At 42.8% G+C, this 26114-nt stretch overlaps 1 protein-coding gene across 1 annotated transcript; it reads left to right on the top strand.

The window, feature by feature from the left end:
* The first annotated feature begins 1020 nt into the window (after positions 1–1020).
* On the top strand, positions 1021–26083 carry Rpap3 (RNA polymerase II associated protein 3). Its single transcript, XM_051160271.1, has 16 exons — positions 1021–1179; positions 1788–1928; positions 4148–4270; positions 6433–6560; positions 9729–9850; positions 10631–10701; positions 12667–12792; positions 14895–15022; positions 15585–15706; positions 18655–18725; positions 18852–18953; positions 20964–21190; positions 21586–21769; positions 22621–22718; positions 23233–23333; positions 25748–26083. The coding sequence occupies exons 1-16, from the start codon at positions 1027–1029 to the stop codon at positions 25831–25833; spliced, it is 1983 nt and encodes a 660-aa protein (XP_051016228.1). The 5' UTR covers positions 1021–1026; the 3' UTR covers positions 25834–26083.
* Positions 26084–26114: the final 31 nt, after the last annotated feature.

Here is a 26114-nt window from a genome sequence, read left to right as displayed (position 1 = left end):
CTCAAACGCTTGCATTTCTACCTTTATTGCGGTGTCACCCACGTTTGTCTCTAGCCTTTTACCTGCCGCATGTCTTCTGGTGGCCCCTAACTACTCAACAGCCAACATCGTCTAAACTGAAATAATCTGCTATTCATTTGCTCTCCCCTAACGTGAGCCTTTTCCTTTTAAAATTGCCTTTCTTTTCCAAATTTTTATTTATTTGTACTGTATGTGTATATGACGTTGTGATGGTGCAGACATGTGCCGTGTACACATGTCAGGACTACGCCATGGAGCCAGTTTTCCTTTGCACCTTTATGTGGGTACCAGGGATTGGACTGCAGTTGTCAGGCTTGAGTGGAAGCACTCTGTCCCTGAGCCACCTCGCCCGTCCCTCAGAGCTGGCCTGCTTGACTAAGAATGACATTGCCAGCTTCTGCCAAGAGCAAATCAAGAACATCATTTAAAATTTTCTCTACTTCCTGACTCCTCAACCTAACCAGTCATCAAGTTACCTTTGTGTGGCTTTTAGGATGCTTGTAACACCCCATGGGCTGGTGTTTTAAGATCTGTCACTTGTCTACTTCTAAGCTCTTCGTTGTCCTACGGCGTCGTCCTCTGCTGTCTTTTCTTTCCGGCTACTCATTCGAGTAAGTCCCTCTTGGAAGCCTAGCTAAGCTTTGAACACTTATTTGACTCTACTTTTACCCTCTGGCTTATGTCTGTTTATGCCACACAGTCATAATAGTGAGCAGCTGACACTTGACAGTGCCCATGTCATTGTGTGTAGTAGGTAGGCTTTACGTTCTTTGTGGGGCCTTACTGTGCAACTCAGACTGACCTTGAACCTCTTCCTACTACTGCCTCAGTTTTCTCAGTGTTGGGCTCATGGGCATGCACCTTCATACCAGGTTTAAATGCAATTTTCTATTTAATAATACATTTAAGTTATGCACTTAGAGGGGTGTGTCTCCATCTTAAATAGAAGCATCTCCCTCTCTGACTCTTACCAGAGGTTGTGTATTCAAAACCTTGCAGGTCATAATGACTTCAACAAGTAAAGCAATTGAGTTACAGCTACAAGTGAAACAAAATGCGGAGGAATTGCAAGATTTTATGCGGGATTTAGAACACTGGGAAAATGACATTAAACAAAAGGATATGGAACTGAGGAGACAAGGCGGTGTTCCTGAAGAGGTGAGTGGGGGGTGTGTTCATATGCAGCACACCTTCTGATTTTTAAAGTTTATTGTTAGTGTGTGTACAATGTATGTGTGGATGCACATGCACCAGCATGCTGCAACACACGATAAGAAGTCAAAGGGCAGTTCCCTGGAGTTGGTTCTCTCATGTGGGCTCCAGGAATTGAACGAGTTATCAGGCTTGTACAAAGCACTTACCTGCCGACCTTGTAAAGCGTGTGTGACGCCTACAGTTGCCTGTAATCCTAGTACTTGGGAGGTGTAGGCGGAAGGATCAAGAGTGTAAGCTGGGTAGTGGTGACGCACACCTGTGATCCCGGTACTGGGAGGCAGAGGCAGGCCCATCTTTGATTTGGAGGCCAGCCTGGTCTACAGAGTGAGTACAAGGCCAGCCTGGTCTACAGAGTGAGTACAAGGATAGCAAGGGCTACACAGAGAAATCCTGTCTTGAAAAAACCAAAAGAAAAGAAAATATCATTTAGTGATCACTTCAAACATTTTTACTTACACAGAAGTAGCAGAACAAATGTTCAAAGCTTTTTTTTCTTTCTTTTAATTTTCTTTTCTTTCTGTTTGTTTTTGTTTGTTTATTCTCCTGTGTAGAATTTACCTCCTATTCGAAATGGGAATTTTAGGAAAAAGAAGAAAGGTAAAGCTAAAAATTCTGCCAAAAAAACCAAAGAGGAAAACACAAAAAACAGAATAAAATCTTTCGATTATGACGCCTGGGCAAAACTTGATGTGGTAAGTTATCTAGCTATGAATCAGTTAGTTATTAGAAAAACATCTCTTTGGTGTTAGCTAGTAGTCACAGGCTACAGGGACAGTAACACTGTCTGTATAGCCTGTCCTTGCATTTATCCTTTGCTGTGGTGGGGAAGGGGTTCACATGGGGTTCATATGGGGTTCACATGGGGTTCAAGCTAGCTTCGGATTTGTGACCCTGTCGCCTCAGCCTCAGGAGGGCTACATGATACAGGTAAGAACCACTGTGTCAACTGAAAGCAGGTGTCCTAATGTGCTTCTGTGTTACTGTGCTAAAACCCTGCCAAAAGCTGTTCAGGAGGAAAGCTCATAACACCTTACTGCTTAGTCCGTCATCCGGGAAGCCAGGGCAGGGGCTCAGATGTGGGGTGGGATGGAAGCACAGAGGAGCACTGCTTGTTGACTTGCTTTTGAAAGCTTGCTCAGCCTGCTTTCTTATACAGCCTGGACCACCTGTCTAGGACTGGTACTGCCCAGAGTGGGCTGGGCCCTCTGAGGTTAATAAAAACAATTACCCCCACAGGCTTGCCTACAGGCCAATCTGATGGAGGCATTTTCCTCAAATGGGGTTCCTTCTTTCCAGATGGCCCCAGACTGTGTCAAGCTGACAGAACGTGACCAGCACAAGTAGGCCAGTAAGAGAGCTAGATCTTAGGTGGCCACTGGGTGCTGTGTATGTTCCGTCTTCCATGTATGACACATGCTGTGACTGGACATGGTCTGCCTCTGAACCTTTCCCAAGCTCCAGATGGCTACTGGCACATTAGCTTGTTAACGAGACCTGCTGGCCAGTTGGCCCATTTCATTCTGGTCTCATACTTCTTAAAAATGGTTTGGTTAGGGGTGTGTATGTTGGGATAGAGAAGTGACAACCCAATTTAGTATAATACACATTTCTTTTTGGTGTTTTGTCTTAAGAAGATTTATTTACTTTTATGTGTATGAATGTTCTGCCTGCATATATAAGTGTACCACATGTGTGCAGAGACCAGAAGAGGGGGTCAGATCTTCTAGAACTGGAGGTAGTTTTGAGCTGTGGGTGCTGGGAACTAAACCTGGGTCCTCTGCAGGAGCAGTAAATGCTCTTAATGGCTGAACCATTTCTCTAACCCCATTTATTTATTTTCTTGCTTGCCTTTTCCTCTCTCCCTCCATCTCCCCTCCTACCCGCTGTCCTCTCTCTCCTCCCTTTCCTCTCATTTATTTTCTTTTAGCCTAGGCTGCCCTTTAACTCACAGGGACCTGCCTGCTGCTTCCTCCTAAGTACTGGGTTTAAAAGCATATACTACTATGCCTGGTCTTTCTTTATCTTTTTTTAAAGGTGTATTTAGTCTGTTAAAATTCCTTCTTTGGGGGAGATGTAAAACAAGGTCTAAGTGACAGACTGAGGCACAATTCTGTCAACATTTGCTCTGTGGAATTTATGAGTCTGTTGGGTTTTTTTTTTTTTTTTTTTAAAGACAGCCTAGGTAAGGGGTTATCTACAGGACTGTAGACACTCCTCTCCAAACCAGCTGCACCTGGAAAGCTCTGTCCAGCAGGATGAGATTGTCCCCGTGGCCACACAGATGGAGCCCCTCTATCTTCCCTATATATTCTGTCTACTTCTTTATAGACTCTAGTCCCAGGCCATGTGCAGGCTTCTTAGGTGATAGGGAGCAGGACTCACTCATGTGAGAATCTTCTGCCCTGTTCCATAGAGATGAGGGGTGTAAACCATCAACCAACCCAGCTGTGATAACCTGTGGGAGGGGCCTACAGTTGAGCTCCCCAAAATGTTGGTTGCTTGGCTTGGAAAATAGTCATTCCCAGTGTAGCTGTTTAAGCAGTAGTGGATAAGACTGGAGACATGGCTCAGCCGGCTGCTGGTGCACACGACTTGGGTCCAGTTCCCTGCACCTACCCGGCAGCTCACAAGTGTAATTCCAGTTCCAGGGACCTGATTGCCTCTTCCTGCCTCCATAGACATCTGCGTACATGTGGTACACATACATGCACTCATCAGATGTGCGTGTGTACACACACCCCCAACACACACACCACTAAAGTGAGAAGGAGTGATGGAGGAGCTAGACGTGAGGGTGCACCCCTGTGCCCAGCACTAATTAACTGTAGACGGTTACGCGGCTTCCATTTATGTCCTGACAGTTTCAGTTCTGATGAGGTAATGACGAACACTGCTCCACTTCTGCTTTCAGGACCGTATCCTTGATGAACTTGACAAAGAAGATAGTACCCACGATTCTGTGTCCCAGGAATCGGACTCAGAAGAAGATGGTGTTCGTGTGGACTCCCAGAAGGCTCTTGTTCTAAAAGAAAAGGTACTTTAGGTTAGTTCTGGGTGCCTTCAGGGAGGAAGGCTGCAAAAAGTCATGTGAACCCTAAAATTGCCAGCATGTTCTGGGGATATTCACCCCTAAGTTGTTGGTGCAGTATGCATGGCAGCCAGGAGCATAGTCTTCAGAGCCAGATTAATTACCTGGTTCTAATCTGTGACGAGCTCTTAACTTGTAACTCACTTTCTTAGCTGTTCAAGGGAACGGAAGTGTTTCGAAGCCTCAGTGGTTGGTGTGTTGAGCGATGATTCCAAGTGCTTGGATAACAGCCTGGGGTTCCCCTGCTTCTAGTGGCAGAAGGAAGCACCTTGAAGTGAGCATGTGACTTAGTGTAAGCATTGCCTTCCTCTTGTCCACACCACAGGACACGCTCCAGAGCGTGGTGTGGGCTTAACACGCAGATGTAGGGTTAGTAAGTTTGAAGGTGTCTTTGAAGGATCACTAAGAAATGCAGTGAGACGACAAGGCCCCTGACAGAAGTCCTGTTGATGAGCTAGGGTCTGGACCACACACGGGTGCAGAAAGGTAGGATGTCTTCACTGTGAGTGGAGCAGTGGTCGATAACACTGTAGTAGTTTCCTAACTACTAGTAGATTCTTAGGCATGTTTAGGGAAGGAATACCCAAGGCCCTACCCAAGGTCATGTACATTGAGGTTTTAAGTGTGGGCCATTGCTATTTTAACATAAGAGAATATTATTTCCATGTTAGCAGCCTTCACAACAAATGTCAGTTGTTCTAGAATTTTTGCTTCTCAGCTAGCATGAGGCTTCAGAGACTCTGGGGTGAAAGGTTCTCATTAACTTTCCCTGTCTTTCTGTCCTCCCTTAAGTTTCCCCTGTGAAATTGTGATGCCTTAACCTTCAGGGCTTTTGATGCTGACCAGGGACACAGAGCTTCCTTATCCAGGGATCAGAAGTCTTACCTGGGCTCCCTGAGTGTGACGGGAGAGGATCTGAGCTTGTACCTGGGAGGGTCGTCATTTGAAGGCAGGCTGGAGGAGAGGCCGTCACTTGAGATATCAAACCGCGTAGAGAACGGCTGTTGCCGAGGTTAGAACTAAAAATAGCAGGGCGTGCCTGTCCTCGTGAGAGCTAGGATGGTAGTGAATCGTCAGGGTGTGATGGCAGAATCTGGCAAATGCACCTGGGTATGCACGCCTTAGAGGCCTAGGGCACAGTGTCTGGTGTTAGGTGAGCACACGGCTCTCTTGAGTAACAGCAGAGATGTTGTCAGAATTGAGTCACCAGGCTTTGTAGTGCATGTGTTCTTATCGTCTTCAAGTGGACTGTAAAAAGAACATTACCGATAATCTGTGCTATGGCAAACCTAAGAACAGTTTTAAGAAGTGGAATAAATTAAAAGGGCAAAGGGCAATAGCTTGAGATTATAATCACTGATGTACAGACAGTGCCTACAAGAGAAGCAGTGAAACAGACCCAGACGTAAAGTGCAGCTGTCACCACTGATGGCTGGAAGTGGAGTGTATCTGTCTCACTGCCAGCTTTGCTGTGAGTGGCCTACCTGCGTGTTAGCAGCCCATACTTAAGTCTAGAAGGCCTGAATTACTGTATGCCCTTTTAAAAGTCTAAGTAGGTTTTTTTTGTTTTTTGTTTTTTTTTTTTTTTTTAAATAAAACTTTTTTTTTTTTTTTTTACCAACTATTTTGCTTTCTGGCTATACTCCCTGCTGTGTGTTTGGCCACCCATACCAGTGGACAAAAAAAAAAAAAAAAAAAAATCATTTTTCTTTCAGTTAGAAAGGTCTCTTGGCTTTCTGTGTTCTTTTATCACTGTAGCATCTTTCAGCATACGTCAGGGTCTTGATGATAAGGCTTCCCAGAGAAGCATGGTGCTGACTCTTTAGAGTGAACTGCTTAGAGTCCATCCTCTGAAATCTCTGTGACCTCTCTCTGATCACAAGGACAGGTGACTTAATGGAGTGTTAGAACACTTAGGAGGTGTCCAGTTGTCCCCTGATTCCCTAGTGACTTTGAAAGGCCTTGCTTCTCTGTCAGATTAGATGGCAGTGCTGCCTTTGTCAGCTCTCCCTTTGCCAGCACTGTCAGGGGAAGCGAGGTGCTGATTCTTGCTTTTCTGGCAGAGCGCTTGGATTGTACCCATTTTACTTGATTCTCTTTTCTTTCAGGGCAATAAATACTTCAAGCAAGGAAAATATGATGAAGCAATTGAGTGCTACACCAAAGGCATGGATGCTGATCCATATAATCCTGTGTTGCCAACAAACAGAGCGTCAGCTTACTTTAGATTGAAAAAGTGAGGGCTCTCTGTGTGAGTGGTCATGTATATGTGGAGATTGGGTTTCTTTTTTGGTTTTGTTTTTTGTTTCTTTTTGTTAGACAAGGTCTCATTCTGTATCCCTGGCTGTCCTAGAACTCACTAAGCAGACCAGAGATTCACCTATGTCAGCCTCCCGATTGTTGGGATTAAAGGCCAGCACGACCACGCCCAGCCTGGAGATTAGTTTTCAGAAGGCTTGTAATAACTGCTGGAGAGATTGAAAACACAGCATATTTCCTTACTCTGCAAATTCTTGTAGGTTACTCCCCTATGGAGTAGTTTAGTTAATCTATTGAAAATGTTTGGGTCTTAGATGGTGTGCTCAGAGTTTTTGTACTAAAGAATTCATTCTGTGAAAGTCAGATAATGGTGTTCTTTATCTAATTCGTTTTTTAAAAAAATGGCTGCTTTGGCTGGGGATTATTTGACAAACATGTTTGTAGTCTAGGTCCAGTTATTCCCAGTGCTAGCAAGAGAGTGAGAGGGAAAGAGGGAAAAAGAAGAAAATATTAGCTTGGTAAAAGTTTTTAGAAGTTAATTTCTTTGTATTATTTGAAAAGCCGAATATTTGCTGTTTGATCCGCAGACCTTTCTACATAGTTAATGTTAGGGAACATCACATGCTCATAGCTGACCTGCCATGGGAAGTTTTCATTGTTCCTGCTTTAGTTGTTTAGAGCTAGAAAAACATTTTTTAAAGATTTATTTATTTATTTATTCTGTATACAGTGCTCTGTCTGCATGTACATCTGCAGGCCAGAAGAGGGCATCAGATCACATTATAGATGGTTGTGAGCCACCATGTGGTTGCCAGGAGTTTGAGCCATCTCTCCAGCCCCTGAGATAGAAATTATGTTGCTCTTTTTTTTTTTTTTTTTTTTTTTTTCCCCTTTTGAGACAGGTCTCATTCTATAGCCCTAACTGCATGGACCTCACTGTGTAGACCAGGCTGGCCTCAAATTCAGAGAAATTCTACTGCCTCTGCCTCCTGAGTGCTGGCACCGTGCCAGGCGTTGAGCTTTTCTATTTAAATGTCATATTTGTGGGCTTTTGAAATATGTTAATATCATAAATTAGGGGAGTAATTATAATATTTGATATCTATAATACATGTATCATATTTGTAAGTTATGGGAATAATTTGAATAAAAACGCTTCCCTCTGGTCCTATGACAGGCCTATAATCCCAAGTACTTAGAGAAGCAGAGAAAAGCATCCTGAGTTTGAGGCCTGCCTGGGCAACTTAGTGAGGAGAGTGCTAGGAATGCAGCTCATTCATGCCCAGCGGTGTGCACACCTCCATAGGTAATGGAGTTGGCAAGTGCTCGTTTAGCCCATGGGCCAGGCCATAAGTAGCTGTGCTTTCTGCTTTCTGTGTCCATTAGCACTGCACGAGATGTCTGTTCTGAGTCCATGTCAACATGGCTACAAATCTGACCTCTTAATTGTTTATTTGGTATAAAATTTATTCTAATCTTTCTTTCTTTCTCTCCTTTTTCTTTCTCTCTCTCTCTCTCTCTCTCTCTCTCTCTCTCTCTCTCTCTCTCTCTCTCTCTCTCTCTCTAGATGGGGATTCTAATCCAGGTTGACCTCCAACACTCTCTATAACTGAGGATAGCCTTGTATCTCTGGTCCCCTCCCTCCCTCCCTCCTTCCCTCCTTCCCTCCTTCCCTCCTTCCCTCCTTCCTCCTTTCTTTCCTCCCTTCCTTTCCTTCCTTCCTCCCTCCTCCCTCCCTCCCTCCCTCCCTTCCTTCCTTCCTTCCTTCAGTTCTTCGACACAAGGTTTCTCTGTGTAGCCTTAGGCTGTCTTGGAACTCACTGTGTAGACCAGGCTGGCCTGGAACTCAGAGATCTGCTTGTCTCCTGGCTACCTCCACCTTTTTTTACAGGAATGCCCCATCATGCCTAGCTGTGGGGCTGGGAGTTGAACCCAGGTTTTGTTTTTGCTAGGCAGGCACTCTGCAAATGAGCTACAATCCTAGCTCCTCCTTCCTTTGAAGCAATCAGTTGTAGGGCCTCATGCATACTGACCTGGCAAGCACTCTTTATGAGCTATATGTCAAGTCTATGGATTTTGTTTTTGAATAGTTTCTTTTGTTGTTTTGAAATAAGTTCCTATTATGCAGCTGTGGCTGGCCTGGAACTCATTATGTAGATGGCCTGGCCTTAAGCTCAGAGATCTGCTTTCCTCTGCCTCCTGAGTGCTGGGATTAAAGTCATGCGTGTTCTACCATGCCTGGCAGAGCCTATGTGTCTTTTACGCTGTTAATAAAGTTAGACGTCTTTCTATATATTTAGTCATCTTTTTTAAAAAGTTTTTTTTTTTTCTGTGAAATGCCTGTTTTATATTTGCTGAGTTCCTCTTAGATGTATATTGACTTTTAAAAGTTCTTTATTCTGGAAACTAAAGTCTTGTACATTTGTTTATTTATGTATTTTGGGTTTTGAGACAGGGTTTCTTCTGTGTAGCCCTAGCTGTCTTGGAACTTGCTTTATAAACTGGGTTGGCCTCAAACTCAGAGATCTACCTGCCTCTGCTTCCCAAGTGCTATGCACCATCATGACCAGTTTGATATTTGTTTATAGCAACTGTCTTTTTTGTTTGTTTGTTTGTTTTTTGAGACAGGGTTTCTCTGTGTAGCCTTGGCTGTCCTGGACTCACTTTGTAGACCAGGCTGGCCTCACTCCTGGCATAACTGTCTTCTGACAGTTCTGTAGCTGGTCTTTTTTTTTTTTTCCTTATAGATAATTGAACTCCCACAAAAACAAGAAATTGCCGGCTGTGGTGGCACATATCTTTAATCCCAGTACTCGAGAGATAGAGTTAGGCAGATCTTTTTGAGTTTGGGAGTTGAAGACAAGCCTGGTCTACATGTTGAGTTCCAGGCTAGGCAACCAAGGGTTATACAATGAGATCCTGTCTAAAAAAAAAGAATTACTGCTTTTATGGATTAGGTGTGTAGCATAGTAGCATATATGCAAGGTCCTGCACTGGGATGGGAGGGGAGAGATTAGTTTAGTTTAACTAAATCAAAGAAGATGGGTGGTATTCCTGTGCCTGGGAAGTCAATCTCTTCATAGAAATTTAGGAAATAAATTGTGAAGCTTTTGTTTATTAAATTTTATTTATTTTTGAATTGCAGATTTGCTGTTGCTGAGTCTGACTGTAACTTGGCAATTGCCTTAAGCAGGAGTTACACCAAGGCTTACGCCAGACGAGGCGCTGCTCGATTTGCTCTGCAGAAGTTAGAGGATGCCAGAAAAGGTAGTCACTTGTCAGGCCACCGCTGCATAGCACACAGAGACACGAATTAAGTACAGGCTCCTTTTCAGAGTGCTCTAAACAAAGCTTGCTTTCTTGGCAACTAAAAAAATATAGGTATGTATGGATGTGTGTGCATGTCGTGGCACCTGAGTGGAACAACGTGAGGGAGTCAGTTTCTTCCACAGTGTGGAAGGTCCCAGGGACCAGGATCAGCTTGTCAGTCTTGGCTGTGGGTACCTCTACCTACTAAGCCACCTCACTAGCTCTTTTTTTGGCAAATTAAAAGACTCCTCTTATTTTGGGAGCTAATGTGTTGTTTGCCACTGGTCAGGCTTTGCTTCAGATTTTTACTTAATTGAACATTACACAGCATGTGTGACTTGTGTCTTCTACTTTTAGTTCCTATCTGCAAAGTAAAGACAAAGTCATCTTGTTGGCTGTGTGAGGCAGGAGACAGGCAGAACATATTTTTTAGTAAAATACTGTCGTGTTATTCCATAACAAGACTTGTGTAATAATTACAAAGTGTGATTGAAACTCTGTGTGCCTTAGTGGTGTACACATGATGATGACATAACCGCCTGGGAGCTGTCGGGAGGTGTTAGGGTTTTCTTAGTGCTTGTCTGCCCTGGGAGAGAATGAAAACGTTTCTAGCTTAGTTGTTGATAGTTCATCTGACCATAGAGTAGTTGCTTCCGTGTCACATGTAGCAGTGACTGTAGTTTTGTGCGAGCTATAAAACTATCCTTTTCTGAAATGTTCTATCTTCATTCCACTTAGATTATGAAAAAGTCTTAGAACTGGAACCAGATAACTTTGAAGCAACAAACGAACTCAGGAAGATTAATCAGGTAAATTATAACCATTTAAGTGCATTGGGCTTGACTTTTATATCATGGAGGTGAAACTTGTTGCTTCGATGTTGTATTTACTATAGATTGAGGGAATATTTACTTTTGTGTGTGTGAGTGTGTGAGCGTCTTGCCTGTATGCATGTGTGCACCACGTGCCTGCCTGGTGCCTGTGGAGGTCAGAGAAGCATCCGATCCTCAGGAACTAGAGTTACAGATGGTGGTAAGCTGCCATGCAGGTGCTGCGAATTGAACTTGGGTCCTGTGAGGGATAGCCAGGGCTCTTAACTGCTGGGCCCTTTTGTCAGTCCTCCGTGCCCAGTGGACTTCTTTTTCAGGATCTTAGTGTAAGCCTAAAATAGCTTCAGATTTGAGGCAGTCTTCCTGCTTCAGCCTTCTACGTCCTGGGATTATACAGAAGTTTCATAATTTTATTTCATGTACTACTGTACAGTTTAACCAAACTAATAAGCAGAGATACAGTGGCATGACCCTAACTGGTAAGCATTGACTACTTAGGTAAAATTATTCTTAGTTTTATATTTTGAATTCTGTTTAAAACCCCATGAAATCATTTCATTATATATAAATTATATTGCTCTATAAAATAAAATATGATTTTAAGGAAAAAGTTGGCTGAGATTTCCAGAACCATTGCTTCTTTTTCTCACAAAAGACAGTTTTAAAAGTTTTAAACTGTCTTCTTTTCCAAAAAACATTATTTTTTAATTGAAAAATAATTAGAAAAGAAAAAAGGAAAAAAAAAACCTCTGGGTGCAGTGGTGCACACCTTTAATCCCAGCACTCAGGGAGGCAGAGGCAGGTAAAGCTCTCTGAGTTCAAGGCCAGCCAAGGCTACACAGAGAAGCTCTGCCTCAAAAAACCAAACAAACAAACAAAAAGAAAATAGTTAATAATATTAGTAGTTAAAAATATTTTTTAAGATTTATTTTATTTCTAATTATGTGCATGTGTGCCCAGAAGAGGGCACTAGATCCTGTGGAGCTGGAGTTACAGGTTGTTGTGAGCCACCTGGTATGGTTGCTGGGAACCAAACCTGGGTCCTGTGCAAAAGCAAAAATCACCTTTAACCACTGAACAACCTCTCCAGCCGAGTTTTTAAATTATTTCACTGTTTCTGTGTGCTCTCATTTCTGTGGTAAATGTTTGCACATTATGTGATTCTGTGCTGTGTGAGCTGTTGTTAGTAAGAATACCTTTCTAGCAGTAAGAGAACAGCCAGACATGGTGGCTCAGTCCAGTAATTCTTGCACTTGGGGTGAGAGAGGCAGGGGAGCTTAAATTTGAGGCCATCTTCTGCTACATAGTAAATCTGAGGGCAGTCTGGGACCACATCTCAAAAGAAAAATAGACAGTAGTTATCACTTAAATGTAGTCTGATGATAGGGAGCAGTTGCGAACTCCCGTCACTTTGCCTTTCAATTAAAACTAGTTGTTTTACCATCTTGGCACATTGTGAAAAAATGACAGTGATAGAGAAATCTGATTTTAAATATTATTTACCTCACATAAATTATTGGTAAACATACCAACTTCATTGTAGTTGCAAAGAATATTTTCTTGTATATTAGGTCAAATAATAACTGAATAATAAATTTGGGAAATCTAGTGATGTGATCTCAATTATTTTATATTTGAAAAACAGCACCTAGATTAGTGCCTGCATTGTGTGGAAATTTGGCAAATATTTGTAGATTAAATAGATGACAAACTATATTTGCTAGATCCTGCTTATTTTGACTGAAACAGGGAGCATGTTAAATTTATTTTACATATATACACATATATTGCCTTTAGTAAGTAGAAATGAGTTAGAATAGAAGGTATCCCAATTACTTGAGTGTAGCAGAAATTTTAATATACTTAAGTAGTTTACACTGTAAATCTAATATAGATGCATCTTGCACTACTTGTTTTATTTTAGTTGAGTGCTGTGTCTCCTAGGCTTTAGCATCCAAAGAAAACTCCCATCCCAAAGAAGCTGCTACAGTAATTAAACCAACTGAAGAGGAGAAAAGACAAGTTGAAGATCAGCAGAGCAAGCAGAAGGCCATTTCAGAGAAAGACCTGGTAACCAACGGGCTGCCGATGTGTGAGGAGTCTGTCTAGCGAAAGCTTGCTCCTGGTTTCTTGTATGTCAGTTAGATTTCTGTCTCTGACAGAGAGACACAGAGAGAGAGACAGAGAGAGAGGAGGGGGGGCAGGCTGTGTGTGTGTGTAGGAAGTGGAAATTAAGAACACTAAAACCTCTGGTGGCTACTAATTCAAAATTTGAGTCATTGATGACTTAGACATAAGAATAATCACATGGAAAATAATTATAAGAGCATTTAGGTTTAGGGGTAAGCTACATATATTTATACATAGATGACTACAAATTTAATACAGAGCTAAGTTACAGTTCATTTTTACAGTGTGCTTATAATTCATACAAGACTTTCTGACTGAAACTTCTTTACATGTTTTCAATTGAGAAGATTTAATGAATATTTAGGAGAGGAAGTAATTTAATTAAATTTTAGTTTAAATTTAATTTAATAGCCAGGCATAGTGGCTCATGCCTTTAATCTCAGCACTCATGAGGCAGAGACTGGCAGATTTCTGAGTTCGAGGCCAGGCTGGTCTACAAAGTGAGTCCAGGACAGCCAAGGCTACACAGAGAGACTGACCGAAAAAGAAAAAGAAAAGAGTTAATTTAGTATTTAAAGATGTATTTTTATTTTATGTGTATATTCATAAACAAAGTACACATTTGCTTGCATGTATGTTTATATGTTCACCATATACATTGCCTGTTGCCCGCGGAAGTCCGAAGAAGGAATTCTGTCCCCTACAACTGGAGTTATAGACAGTTGTGAGTCATGTGGGTGCTGGCAGCCTAACCCAGGTGCTCTGCAAGAGAGCCAGTGCTCTTAACTGCTGAGCCAGCTCTCTAGTCCCCAATTTAATGACTTTATTGCCTTTTGTGGGCCCATGGGATTCCTAGGATGCACTTACAGAATCATTGGTTGTAATTTATTTGAATGGTTACAAATAGAAGCTCTATTTCAATGTAGTTTATTTAGCTTATATTGGGGCTGGGGGATGGCTCACTGGTTAGCAGCACTGGCTGCTCTTCCAGAGGACCTGGGTTCAATTCCCAGCAGCCATGTCATGGCGCACACCGTTTGTAATCTCATTCCTGGGGACCTGACACCCTCTTCTGGCCTCCGTGGCCATCATGCACACACATGATGTATAGACAAAGCCTGCAGCAAAACACTAGTACACATGAGATAAAAATACATCCAAAAGTTTAAGAATTACCTGATATTTAGGTGTATTAGTGTTACTTAAGAGTGGGCTGTGTAATTTTAGCACTATGTATTTTTCACAAAAATAGACTTTGGAGCTGGGCATGTTAGTGCACGTCTGTAGTCTCACTCCTAGGGGTAGAGGTTGGAGGCTTGGAAGTTCAGGGCCATCTTCAGCTACCTACTGAGTTGTGAGATGGCTAGTTATGAGACCTTGTCTCAACAGCCTGCCCTCTTGTGGGGACTACTGCATTTGCAGCTCTTTTGTATACTTCCCCTCTCTCCTTCTCTAGTCCTTGCTTCTTCCTGACTCCTTTACTCCTTTTTCTTCCGCTCTCTCCCCCTTTTCTTGTTGTTCAGTGCTGGAAATCAAAACCAGAGCCTTGCACATGAGAGCAAGCTCTGTCTTAGGCTGTATCCTAGCCCATTTCTGACGGATTTCTAATGTCAGTACAGATTTAGTGAGTGAGTGGGTCTTACTGTCTAAGCGGTGGACACTGTGGGCTCTGGAGATGAGAACTCAGGTCCTTGTGCTTGTTCAGCAAGCGTGTCACTCACCGCTGACCCGCCTCCACGCTGCCTTACGCGTTATCAGTAATGAGAACACAGTATAGCTAGTCCCTTAATGTTGGTGTTTGGTATATTTCTTTTTCCTTCTCTTTTTTCGAGACATGGTTTCTCTGTGTAGTTTTGGCTGTCCTGGACTAGCATTGTAGACCAGGCTGGCCTCGAACTCAGAGCGATCCACCTGGCTCTGCCTCCCAAGTGCTAGGATTAAAGCGTGCACCTCCATGCCTAGCTTGGTATGTTTCCTTAAGATTTGAATTGAATTAATTTGTCAGCATGTTTTAACTTTCATACCTCTCTCCAAAATAATAGGGGAATGGATTTTTCAAAGAGGGAAAATATGAGAGAGCAATTGAATGCTACACTAGAGGGATAGCAGCCGACAGCACCAACGCCCTCCTTCCAGCTAACAGAGCAATGGCCTATCTTAAGGTTCAGAAGTGAGTACTGCTTACGTTTGCTTTCAGTATGAGAACTTACTATAGAAACTCTGAGGATGATAGGATGGCATTTGTTGCTTTGGGGAAATGCACTCACAAGAGATTGGAAAAAGGTCTTCTTCAGGTTTTCACATCCAGGAAAGAACACATCAAGTCAGCAAACCTGCTGTCCAGTATTATTATGAAGCAGGCCACAGATAGTATAATATTTCATTCCTAGAGAAAAGAGTGTTCCAATTGCTGATTTGATGCTGCTTGTCATCCCTAGTACATTAACAACCATCTATTATTAAGGAGGGCCTGAAGGCTTTTTAATTTTGTTTTTGGGGGGTTTTGATGATGATGATGATGATGGTGTGTGTGTGTGTGTGTGTGTGTGTGTGTTGACATGTTGGGTGGAAATCAGATGACAACTTGTGAAAGTTGGTTCTTTTCCCAGTTAATGGATTAGGTCATCAGGCTTGGCAGCAAGCACCTTTACCCACCGAGCCCTCTCGCCAGGCCCAGTGTTATGTTTGCTGTGGCTCCGTGTCTCCAGTCAGTAATTTGATTGTGTCTGTAGATATGAAGAAGCTGAGAGAGACTGCACACAAGCCATCTCACTAGATGGTTCCTATTCAAAAGCTTTTGCTAGAAGAGGAACTGCAAGAACATTTTTGGGAAAGATCAACGAAGCCAAGCAAGGTAGGACCGTGTAATAACTGACACGCAGCCTGGTCAGATGCCCGAGCTGTGCAAGCAAAGATGCCTGTAGCTTCCCGCAGTTCAAGGGCCTTACATACGCACTTGGTTATTTATAAGGTACTCTGGTTAATCACTAATTGAACAGTGGGAAAATTTGAATTGAACAGGAAAAACAAGAAATAGTCCAGAGAGAGGGCAGCAGCTGGGGCATTGAGATTCACATGAGGGCTCTAGTGGTTTGGTTTGGTTTGGGACAAGGTCTCTTATGTAGCCCTGATTGTCCTGGAATTTAGTATGTAGACCAGGCCCTCGTCAAACCCACAGGGATCCACCTGCCTCTGTCTCCTGAGTGCTGGGATTAAAGGTGTGCACCACCACTCTGGGCTTCCTTTCTCATTCTTTTTTTAAAGATTTATTTAATTATCATGTACACAGTATTCTGCCTGTGTGTACAACTGCATGCCAGAAGAGGGCACCAGATCTTAATTTAGATGGTTGTGAGCCACCATGTAGTTGCTGGGAATCAAACTCAGGACCTTTGGAAGAGCAGTCAGTGTTCTTAACCTCTGAGCCATCTCTCTAGCCCCCTCTTCCAACTTCTTGATGTCATTAATTAAATAGTAAATTTTCAGGTTCTTCTTTTCTGATATGTACATTTAAATCTTGACAATTGCTTTCCATTCAAGGCTTTAGCTGCAGCCCTTTGCTTTTTCTTTTATTAAGTTGTAAGATTGCACAACACTAAATTTGGTATTTTTACCATTTGAAGTGTATGTTTTCAGTAAAAACAGATTGTCAGTATTATGCAACCTTTTGTCCGTCGTCATTCTCAGCTTTGTGCATCAGAGAAGAATTACTCATTTATCCTTCCCTTAGCTAGCCCCTGCTAACAGCTGTTTATTTATCCTTCCCTTAGCTAGCTCCTGCTAACAGCTGTTTATTTATCCTTCCCTTAGCTAGCTCCTGCTAACAGCTGTTTATTTATCCTTCCCTTAGCTAGCCCCTGCTAACAGCTGTTTATTTATCCTTCCCTTAGCCAGCCCCTGCTAACAGCTGCTTTTCTGTGTCTATTAACCTATTTCACTACTTATAGCCAGGCTGGACTTGAACTCCTCAGCTTCCTGTGTGCCACCACACTGGGCTAAATTTGATCATGTTAGATTTGCGGCGTGGCAGGCTCATGAATGTGTTGTTATGTCTTTTCTATTTGACGTAGCGTGTTTTAGCTTTACAAGTGCTGAGGCATCGTCAGAATTTCATTCCCTTTTATGTTTAAAACATCTTTTTTTTTACATTTTATTCTCTAGAACATGTGCATTTACATGCATGCATGTCACAGACACACATATGGAGGTCAAACAGGCCAGAGAGTTAATTCCTTTCTTCCACTCTGTGGGTCCATGCGAGTAGACCTCAGATCACTCAGGCTTGTGGCAAGTGCCTTTACTGGCTGAGAAATCTTACTGGCCTTTTTCCCAGTGTTTTGAGGCACTGTGTTTTGAGGTTTGCTGTGTTAGCCCTGGCTGGCCTAGTGATGTAGACCAAGCTAGGTTTGAATACACAACAGTCCTCTGCCTCTACCTCCCAAGTACTGGGATTACAAGAGTGCTCCACCACACCTGGTTTCATTGCCTTGTAAAAACAGTAATATTTTTGGGCATGGTGTTCTCTTAGGAGAGTTACTCCATCATTTAAAAAATGTATTGTTACCTGGCGTGGTGGCGCACGCCTTTAATCTCAGCACTCGGGAGGCAGAGGCGGGCGGATCGATGTGAGTTCAAGAGCAACCTGGACTACAATGTAAGTCCAGAACAGCCAAGGCTACACAGAGAGACCCTGTCTCGAAAACAAAAAAAACAAAAACAAAAAGAACCCAAACAACAACAAAAGTATTGTTATTATTTAATTTTATTAAGTTATTTACTTTACATCCCGACTGTAGCTTCCCTCCCAGTCCTTCCCTCTCACCTTGCTTTCCCCCATCTATACCTCCTCCTTTGAGAAAAGGGGAGGCCTCCCATGGGTATCAGCCAGCCTTGGCATATCAGATTGCAATAGGATTAGGCACCTCTTCTTCTATGGAGGCCAGACAAGGCAGCCCAGTTAGGGGAGAGGGTCCAGAGGCGGGCAGTGTGGTCACACAGCCCTGCTCCTGCTTTAGGAGTGCTGCACAAAGACCCAGTCGCACAACTGTTACCTTCTGTGGGTTTTCTTGTGGTGTCCTCGGCCTCTCGGACTCTTTCAGTCCTTCCTCCCCCTCTTCCCCAGGATCCCCCAAGCTCACCTAATGTTTGGCTGTGGGTCTCTGTGTCAGTTGCTGGATGAAGCCTCTCTGATGACGGTTATTCTAGGCTCTTGTCTGTAAGTGTAACAGAGTATAGTGTCAGGAGGGGCTCCCTTCCTTGGCATGGGTCTCAGGCTGAGCCAGTCATTGGTTGGCCTTTCCCTCAATTTCTGCTCCATCTTTTACCCCTGCACATCCTGAACTCACCTGATCTCATCTGAACTCCATCATTTTAAAATGTGAGCTGTGGTTTAACATCAGTGCTCTGTAAGTCTCCTTGTATCATCTGCACATCAAGGGTGTAGTAAGAGTTCCATGAAAATTCATGTGAACAGCTTAACCAACCCTGTTCTTACTATTGCTCTTCTCTTAGTGTCCCAGGTAAAACTCACTGAGATGAAAATGAGGTTTCTGTTAGGTGTGGTGGCATGCTTGTAATCCCAGCACTTGGGTGGTGGAGGCAGTATGATTAGGGCTCCGGGTTCAGGCTATCTTTGTATAGTTGGTGTAAGAACAACGTGGGCTACACAAGGGCCTCTTACAAAAAGCTAAAATAAGTAAACTAATTAATAAATAAAATAAAGGGATTATTAACTAAAGATGTTATGTTTTGAATGCCATAAAAGTAATTTTACTGTTTGGCTATTTTTTAAATCCTCATTAGATTTTGAAACTGTTTTACTTCTGGAACCTGGAAATAAGCAAGCAGTGACTGAGCTTTCCAAAATTAAAAAGGTAACATTTTCTTCACCAAAATATTATGTGACACATAAATATCATTGTACTATCTGATACATAAATTTGTTGGTTACACAGTTAAGTCAAGAATATTTTGGTAGTTAATACAAATTTGTTTTCAAGGAATTAATTGAGAAAGGCCATTGGGATGACGTCTTTCTTGACTCCACACAAAGGCACAACGTGGTAAAACTTGTAGATAACCCAGCACATCGAGGGGCGCCTGTAAGTAAGCACCTTCATTTCCCTGCTATCTGATGTGTTACACTGTTACAGTATTAGAATTAGAAACAAACTCTGAACTAGTAAACTTAAAAAGTATCAAAAAACCTTGATGTACCTATGTAATACTCTTATAAATTCCTCAGAGAATTTATTGACAAAACTAGGAAACATTCACCTGCTTTGATTTCTAGAGTAACTTATGTTTCATTAACACATTTTTGCATACTTTTCTTATATAAAGGAATTTGAGTCAGTTTATATTTTGTTATTGTCTAACTTTGTCTTCGTCTCTGGTTTTGTCCACTGGTGCTTTTTGATGTGTTTTCAGTCTACTGATTCTTCTCTTCTGGAATTTCTGTGGTTCCTCTTTGATGTCAGTTTCCTTGCTGATTTTTTCCTTCCAGTTACTGATGGTTTCATCCTCTTGGGTAACTTCTTGTCTCTGTCCTGCACAGTCATTGCTCGGCTCTCAGATGGTTGTAGATCCTTTAGAACGCAGGTTTTTCTGTCATTTCAGGTGTCTCATCATTTTTGTTTGCCTTATCAAGGTGTCAGCGTGGTGGGGACTTGCTGTAGTGGGATGCTCTCACGGTTTTGGTGTTTACTGTGTTTGTGTGTCGTTTGGGATATATGGTTCTTTGGACCTTAGTTTTCCCAAACTGCTTTTGTTTGTCCTGATGGATTGTCTCTTCTTGGAGTTATGTTCAGGAGAAAGCTGACAGCAGGGGCGGATCCTTAGCATTTCACTGTACTTAGGGTCAGGAGACCACTAGGGTATTTATTGGTTGGGGAAAATGTAGTTTATAGCATTTTTTGTTTCAAAGATAAGAGTATCAGCATTTAAGTAGTGAGTGAGGGAGGTGGGAAATCAGCAAAGAGGAGTAAAGAGTGAGGACAGTGTTGGAGGTACGGAGAGCTGAAGAGAAGATACTATATATTAGGTTCAGAGAAAACCAAGTCATAACACCACAGACACAGTACAAAAGTGTAAATACTAGACAGCAAAAATTAAAGAAAAACACAAAAACGCTTAAAGATTAAAGTAGGGGCCAGTAAGATGGCCCAGTGGGTAAATGTATTTGTCACCAAGCTGACAACCCTGGGTGTGATCACATGACCCCTCCCAACAGAAAAATGTAAGAAGAGATTAAAGTATTCCAAACAAAAATGGGCAAGCAGGCCAGGGAGAGGGCTCAGCGGGCTCAACAACTGTGCAGGCTTGTTGGTCAGGGTCAGTCCCTGGAAGCCACGGAAACACGGTGCATGTCTGTAATCCCAGCACTCTGTGACAGAAGCTCATGGGCAGCTGGTCTGGAGCACACAGTGCAGCAGCAGCAGCAGCAAGAGCAGCTGTCTGTCTGGTGCTTACTTGATCAATAGTGAATGTCATTTATTAACTAGAAAACCAGTTTGGATAGTTCCTACCAACTTCTTAAACATGACTTGGCAAGTCCGTAGCCTGGGCTGGGTTCATCCAGCTGTCACACACCTGTGACTGACTGCACTTAGGGTTCCGTGTTGGACTCTTTCTTATACAGTGTTGCCTCCTGTCTATTCTTGTTCTCCTTTCTCAGCCCACAGAACTGCTGTTAGGATGGCCTGCCTTCTTCCCTTATTGTCTAAACTCTGTGATGTGCCACAGGTTCCTGTACTGGCTGTCCTCAAACCCTCACCATGCTGTCTGCACTCCTCCCTCCTGCCTCTCCTGTGGACTGCCTTACAGCCTTCTTTTTCCTCTGCCATTCCTCTTTTGGCAGTTTAGCTTTCACCTTTGTAACTGTTGTAATGTTTTCCCTTGTTCCCAGCTTTAGGTCCCTGGGCAGGCAGATAGCTGCTTATTGTTTGTATTCTCAGACACAGTGTGTTCCTAAGTCTGTCTGGCCAACAGATTAAATTCACTTTTTACTAGGATAGTAGTTGTAAGAACATAGCAGTCTTTTTAAAATTGTGACCTTAACACAGGAAAGCTTTTAATATATTGATTTAAAGAATCGATTTTAATTTTTTTAGAAAGCACTCAAGAAGGTTTTTATTGAAGAAACTGGCAATTTAGTAGAGACTGTTGATGCCCCAGAAAGTGCTGCCACTGCTCCCGAGAGTGAGCAAGCAACCCCAACAGCAGCTGTGGGCACCTCGAGCAAGAAGAGTTCAAGCCAGGGGCAGTCTTTGCCTGCAGGTGATACTCCAAGAGCTAAAGTGTTGAAAATAGAAGAAATGAGTGACACTCTGGCCCAACAGTGAGTAGTTCCTGTTGAGACATCTCTGTAGTGAGACCCAGTGACCCACAGGCAGTTGGTGGGACTGAGAAGAGCTCTGGTGCATCCTCATTAGCTGGGTCTGAGCGGTAACTACCTGACAGGTCTAGTTTGCCTTTCCTCCCTCACTGTGAGACTTTGCCTAAGGAACATCTTCATTCCTTAACCAGAGAGAACTTACAGGTGATTTGGAGGTGACGAAGTGTTTCGACTCTTGGTTTTTTGAGACATCTGTTGAAAGAATTGGACACCGTCAGAATGCAGATAGAAGACCCAGTATTAGCATAGTCAGAGTTAGAAGTTTCCCAGTGTCTTTCTGTTGTTGGATTTTGGCGGCTTGTTTTGTTACAGTTGACTAATGCTCTACAATGCTGCAGGCCACAGGTTGACGTGAAGCAGGACGTGAGTCAGCCTTTGAGCAAGGGGATCTCTGTGAAGGGAGAGCAGACGCCGCCGGCTCTGCTTGCTGTTCTGCCTCCAGTTCCTGCCAACTCCTTCCAGCTCGAGGCTGATTTCAGACAGCTGAGGGGCTCCCCAGATGCGCTGTATCAGTACTTAAAGGTAAGTGGAGGCGCCCACGCTGCTGCTGGGAGTAGGCGAGAGGATGGCCTCTGCCTGCTGCAGCACTTCTGTGTACTGCAGCTGCAGAGCATGCTTCTCCCTTCCGAGGACGCAGCGTCCTGCACAGACTGCTGATGTGCTATAATCAGGACACTGCTTTTCTCTTTGGATATGAGCTGTATGTGAAACTTCAGGGCCTAAATTGACTTAAAGTCTAATCTCATATTTTATAGCCTCTGCTTTAATGTGTAATCTGTCAAGAGGGGGAAGGGAACCTTGGGCCTTCCCTGCGGTAGGCAGTGCTCGCTGCATCTGGGCAGCTATTTTCCTGAAAGTGAGCTTTTATTTGCCTCAAGAAAAATAAATTAGCTCATGTGAATTTAGCAAATCATAGAGCAGTATGGTCTTGTTCAAGTGTAGTAACCCTGCCTCACACTTTTGTAATTAACAGTCATTTCAAGTCATAGCTCAAACAGGTCTGCCTGCCTTTATCTCTAGGTGCAGTTGTAGTTTGGCAGCTCTCTCAAAGGGGGGAGCCTCATCTCTTCTGTCCGTGTGTATGTGCTTGAATGTGTCAGACCCCCTGGAGTTGAAGGCCTAGGCAGTTGTGAGCTGCCACGGCATGCTGGGAATTGAACTCGAGTCCTCTGCAGGAACAGGAAGCACTCTGTACCCTGAGCACCTCTCCAGCTAAGAGCCATGATTACCTTATGTCCCTGGCACTTCCGTCCTATTTCTCATTAAATATAGTGTTTAGTAATTACTGATAGTATTTTACCTGAACAATTATTGTATAATACGTGTAATATGAATGCTGTCAAATTCAACTCTCTCACTCTTACTTTTTCAAGAAAATCGAACCATCTTCGTATCCGAAGTTGTTTCAGAAAAACCTAGATCCAGATGTATTCAATCAAATCATTAAAATTTTACATGACTTTTACATTGAGTAAGTTGAATTTTTTCATTCTAGTCTGATATTGCAATGTTATATCCAGTGATTTAAAAATTCATTCTCTTTGATCTTAATATTTGTACATGGCAACATTAGCTTCCTAGTAAGATTTAGTCTTAGAAAACTGAAGAGATGACAAGAGCAGACAGTGATGGGAGAGTCTAAGTGCGAAGAGCTCTTTTTAGAGAAAAGCAGTGTATATATTACATGCACACACACGTGCACACACACACACACAACTCTGAGGGCAGAGCAGTCTTGCCATGTATGCTCCCACTGAAGGTGCTGTAATGTCTTCAGTTGTCTGGGCACACTTCTCTGTGTCATTAAAAGACACTTACCAGGGCAGCCATGGCTACATAGAGAAACCCTGTCTCAACAAAACAAACAAAAATACAGACTTACCTTGGGGAAAGTGAAGACCTTGTTGTTGCTAGGAAAAAAAATAGCTGCGTTTTTTTGTTTTTTGTTCTCCTGATCATTTGTTTTTATGTTTGGACTGTTTCAGGAAGGAAACACCATCTCTCATCTTTGAAGTCTTACAAAGACTTTCTCAACTGAGAAGGTTTGACATGGCAGTGATGTTTATGTCAGGACCCGAGAGAAGGAGTAAGTTCTGAGAAAGCAAGCTTTCCTTCACCTCCCTAGCCTCCTGGCCGCACACAGTCAGACACAGATTACTCATAATCAAGTTAAATAATCAATGTGCAATCGGATTCCAGACAGTTAAAATGTGTCATAGTTCTTGGCAGTAGTTTTGAATGTAGGTACTGTTAGCATTCTCTGGGAGAGGAGGAAGCCAAGGCATGGGCAGGTTAAAGGCTTGTACTGAGGTCACACAGCTAGGAAACCCACTGGAGCTTTGAGCCCAGGCTGCCCAGCCGTGGTGTGGGCCCCTCTTGGAATGTGGATGGTGGTACAGAGGTTGAATTCTGCCATTTTGGAGCATGCAAGGGTCCTGTCACAGAGTGGGTACAGGGTGTGTCTGATCCCTTCTGAGAGGCTGTTCTGAGTCTACTTAATTTCAGGTGAATTTTAAAGTGCAAAGGTTAGTTAGACAGCGGGGAGGGGAACAGAAGCGCCCAGCTGAGGATCAGCACATGCTGGAGGCTCTGGACAGACAGTAGTAGCATTCAGAGCGTTACCAGTGCAGTGCAGCTGGATTCTAGGGCAGGGGTCAAGCGTGCCAGAGGATGGCCCTGAATTTTTCCTTATTCATAAAAATCAACCTCTGTAAAAATTTCAGTTACTCAGAGTTTTGGGGTCTATTTTGTTTTTAGGCAAAAGATAAATCATTCAATTATAAGAATGCCTATTATCATTATTATTTTGCAAGTTTTCTTTAAATTTTTTAATTTTATGTTTATGTGCCTGATGCTGGGTGGTAGGGAGCAGGGCTAGAATTATAGTCAGTTGTGACTGTTATGCACTGGGAACCAAACCTATGTCCTGTGCAGGAGCATCAAGTACTTGTAACTTGTGAGCAAACTTTTAAAAATTAGCAAAATCTGGGTGTGGTGGCTCATGCCTTTAATCCTAGCACCCGGTAGACTCGGGCCGCCAAGGTCATGCAAGCCCCAGCCTCAGTGGCTTAGGGGTTGTTTTGAGACAGGTTCTCATGCACCTCAGGCTAGCCTTTAATTCACTTGTAGCTAAGGATAGCCTTGGACTTCTGATCCTCCTGCTATCTGGATGTGTCAGATTTTAGGTTCGTATCACTGCAACCATTGATGCACAATTCTAGGTGTTGAGCCCAGAGCTTCACGAGTGTGAGGCACTGTACCAGCTAAAGCACATCCCCAGCTCTCAGCTTGCTTTTTAGCTAATCAAAACATTTCTCTCTCCTGGTCTTGAAAAACCCAAAACCAGCCAACTAAACAACCAAACAACCAAATTCTCTCAAATTCCAACTTCATTTGCTTTCATTTTTAAAAATCACCACACTAACATTGCATCTTAAAAAAATTACATCATCAAGAGTGTGTGTGTGTGTGTGTGTGTGTGTGTGTGTGTGTGTGTGTGTGTAAGACAGCTTTTGGGAATAGGTTCTTTCCATCTACTTGATGTGGGTCCTGGGGATTGAACTCAGGTCATCAGACTTGCACAGCAGTTACTTTTACTTGCTGAGCCATCTTGTCAAATTCTTTTTCCCTGAATGCCTTTGTTTCATCTTCAGTTGTCACTGTATTGCCATCACCTCTGGTTAGAATAGCTACCTCCTGCCCACTGTCCCCCTTCTGTTCTTACCCTGCTTCAGTTCGTTCTCATAGCTAGTCATAGCTCTTCAACATGTCTGTTTACCTTTCTCAGAAGGAATGAAAGCTCCCAGAGAGCAGGAACTCTGCCTTCACCACCAGGCCTGACTGCTGCTGCTGACACATGGCAGTCGATGTCCTTTCTCTGTAGGGTGTACCTGGGAGAGCGTGAGCTGCTTCTTCACGTACCCTAGCAGCAGGGTCTCACCTGGGTCTCTGCTGTGCTGAGTGAACGTGAACGTGGGAGCACGTGCAGGCTTTCTGCTGGAACTAAGCACTCAGAAGCATTAGCTGCAGTGACCTGGTTCTTGCCGCTATCAGTGTTGAGAATCATGCACTTGATGGTGTTTCCCAAGTATTGAGGGTGACTACTTAGATTAATGTCATCAAGGATGTAGGGTAGCAAGATAGTCTGCAAAGAAATATTGAGTTGCATTTTTCTTTTTAGATTATTTTTTAAATACACTGGTTGGGCATGGTGGCATTTGCCTTTAATCTCAGCACTCTGGAAGCAGAGGCAGTTGTCACTCTGGGTTCGAGGCCAGCCTGGTCTACAGAGTGAGTGCCAGGACAACCAGGGCTACACAGAGAAACCCTGTCTGGTAAAACAAACAAAGACAAACATTTTTAAATATACAAACTAGAGTTTACGAAAAATGTTAATTATTAGTAAAAAAGATAAAAATTTGATAGGTTAGAATTTATTTTTTGCATAGTTTTTAAAAATGAGAGTGATATACAGTGTTTTGTTTTTTTTTTTTTTTTCAGTCACAAATGTACTGTTTAGTCACTTAGAAAAATCAGAATTGAAGAAGGATTCTGTTGAAGAACTCAAGAAAAGATATGGCGGCTGACCTCCATGATCACGCTCTTGTTTTGCCTTGAATGTGTACACTATTTCCTTTCTGAAATCACGTGTTGTGCTTGGCTTTTTAAGAAAATGAAGTCATCCCTGAGAAGGACTCTCCTCTCTGCACTGTAGTTACTGCACTGTCACGTGTGCTGTGGCCAACTAGTGGGAAATGCTTCAAACAAACTAAGGTTTTTATGAAAATAAAAATGTAAGTAATGAGATATATGTGTAAGGGTCAGTATTTTATTTTATAAGTAACTTTAAATGTTATATTTAGCTACA

This window comes from Acomys russatus, chromosome 17, assembly GCF_903995435.1.
Source record: "Acomys russatus chromosome 17, mAcoRus1.1, whole genome shotgun sequence".
NCBI classification, from domain to species: domain Eukaryota; kingdom Metazoa; phylum Chordata; class Mammalia; order Rodentia; family Muridae; genus Acomys; species Acomys russatus.
The sequence above is the reverse complement of the archived record's forward strand: the minus strand, read 5'-3'. Positions and strand labels throughout refer to the sequence as shown.